The following is a 2,678-nucleotide window of genomic DNA, read 5'->3' as shown; positions in this document are numbered from 1 at the left end:
TCTGGAAAGCAGGGAGACCATGAAATCATAAACCCACTGTGAGTCTCTGAAATATTAGAGAGGTCATGGACTTGGGGTTGTGGAGGGAGAATTTAAGACAAGTTAATCTGGATCTCTGATACCTGCACACAATAGGAATTATCATCCTCTTTGTATAGATTAGGAAACCAAATTTCAAAGAGGTCAATTTTTTTGCCAAATTTTGCATACCACTAAGTAGCATTTTTGTATTTGGAACCCACATCCCACACTTTGAGGACAGTGCTATAATTCCCTACAGAGGATCATTGTTTGGAAAGCGTTTCTGCCTCTTCTATGAGTACAAGTGCTCATTGTCTTTCCCTCATCTCAATCTACATCAAATATTTAAAGCTAAGAGCTAATCATGTTTCTTAATTCAACTAGTTTCTTCAAGGTCACAGATAAGTTTGCAGGTGTACATAACAAGTTGAGAAGTACTCAGGTTTTTTTGTTGACACAGTGAACCACAGAGAAAATGTATTTATTTTAATGTATATCAAAAAGTTACCCTGTTCAAGGCAGCAATGTGTTATTAAAAATCTTAATCAGGAGTTATTACTTTGCTAGTATTGTGGGGAACAAGCTCACCATCCACTGCTAGGGGCAATAGGGATGTGCACGTATGGCTATAATTCAGTGTGATATACTTGAGTAACATAAGTATGTACAAAGAATGAAGCTGTAGTTAAGACATATGGCATACAGTTTTGATGACAGGACAAAATATTCAAGAAAAACAAGATTGGAGCTGGGAAGGAAAGTTACTTCAGGTAGATAAACTGTAGATTAAATACATAAAAATATAAATTGGCATGGTAAGTATGAAGAACTACAAGTTGGTTGTTGTTTCAGACTAGAGAGTGGAGGTGGAGTGTTGGATGATGAGGTTAGAAAAGTAGGCAGTGATGAGAATGTGAGGCTGGTGTGATTTGTGATTGTTTCATTGGAACTCTCTTGTAGGACAGTGGTTTTTAAGCATGTTTCCATATGTGATCAATTGCCAGTAATTTGATTTGCATTATTAATTACTTAACTTTGAAATTATGATCATCTTTGTAAGAAAGTATGGGTTCAACATTATTCCATATTCAAAAACACCTTCTTGAAGACAGGTATCAGGTAGTGTTACAGTGGATGGACTCTTGTCTATCTTCTATTTATATTCTTTAGTGTGTGGTATTTCCATCTGTTGTATTACATATTTGGCACCTTTATGAAGTGCAGCCAAATCTTTTCTTGTTGCAACATTTACAGAAGATTTTCCTTTGCACAGAAACCTCCTCTGGTCCTTAACTTGATTGGGTCTAACACATTTTTTGATTAGCTAAGTCTCAAAATGTCTTACTGAGCAGCACTCCCAACATAGGTTAGGATTTTTACTCTGTGTTTGCCTAGTACCCTGGGGCATACTTACATCATGTTACTGTAATTTTTTGTTTACTTGACTGTGTCTTATATTTTATTATGAGTTGCCTAGGAGCAACTTTTGTGTAATTCAGCTCTGATCATCAGTGACTTATGGTATATTCAATAAATGTTGAATGAATGAATGAATAATTAATATTTCCAGCATAATAATCCCTTTAAAGTACCTCTAACAAAAACCCCTGGAAAGTTGGTAGAGTTTAGATTTTTAAACATATACAATACAAAAACAAAAGTATGTTCTTATTCACTACTACAGATGAACAAGAAGGAATAAGATGGTCAAGACAAACTTGACAGTCATTTCAAATTTTATTTTTCTGGGATTTACTCACTATCCCAAAGTTGAAATCACCTTATTTGTGCTGTGTTTGCTGATATACTTGATCACCTTGCTGGGTAATATTATTCTGATCTCTGTTAGTCTCCTGGATTCTTGCCTCCACAAACCCATGTACTTGTTCCTCAGCAACCTGTCTTTTCTGGACATCTGGTACACTTCTTCTACTCCAATGCTGGCAAACTTTGTTTCCGGGGAAAACACCATCTCATTCTCAGGATGTGTTGCTCAGATGTACTTCTCTCTTGCCATGGGCTCCACTGAGTGTGTGCTCCTGTCCATGATGGCATATGACCGATATGTGGCCATCTGCAACCCCCTGAGGTACCCCATCATCATGAACAAGAGGGTTTGTGTACAGATTTCAGCTGGCTCCTGGGCGACAGGCTGTATCACTGCCCTGGTGGAAACAGTGTCTGTGTTACAGCTGTCTCTGTGTGGAAATAGGATCATCAATCATTTCACCTGTGAGATTCTGGCCGTCCTGAGACTGATTTGTGTGGATACTTCCAAGGTGCAGTTAATCATGCTGGTGATCAGTGTACTCCTTCTTCCTATGCCGATGCTCCTCATTTGTATCTCTTATGCCTTTATCCTCTCCAGCATCCTAAAAATCAGCTCAGTGGATGGTCGAAGCAAAGCCTTTTCAACTTGTGCAGCCCACCTGACTGTGGTGGTTTTGTTCTATGGAACAGCTCTTTCCATGTACCTGAAGCCCTCAGCTGTAGGTTCTCAGGAAATAGATAAATTTATGGCTTTAGTATATGCGGGATTAACCCCCATGATGAATCCTATCATTTATAGTTTACGGAACAAAGAAGTGAAAGTAGCTGTGAAAAAATTACTGGCTAGGAGCCCTCTTTGTCCTCTTCCAGCACAAAGTAGTGAATAA

The 2,678-nt window shown here is 38.3% G+C and overlaps 1 protein-coding gene across 1 annotated transcript; it reads left to right on the top strand.

Moving 5' to 3' along the window:
- The first annotated feature begins 1,724 nt into the window (after positions 1-1,724).
- Positions 1,725-2,678, top strand: LOC102510930 (olfactory receptor 13F1). Its single transcript, XM_006184807.2, has one exon. The coding sequence runs from the start codon at positions 1,725-1,727 to the stop codon at positions 2,676-2,678; it is 954 nt and encodes a 317-aa protein (XP_006184869.2).

Source organism: Camelus ferus, chromosome 4, assembly GCF_009834535.1.
Source record: "Camelus ferus isolate YT-003-E chromosome 4, BCGSAC_Cfer_1.0, whole genome shotgun sequence".
Classification (NCBI taxonomy): domain Eukaryota; kingdom Metazoa; phylum Chordata; class Mammalia; order Artiodactyla; family Camelidae; genus Camelus; species Camelus ferus.
Note: the sequence above shows the minus strand (reverse complement) of the source record. Positions and strands in the feature narration are given on the sequence as shown.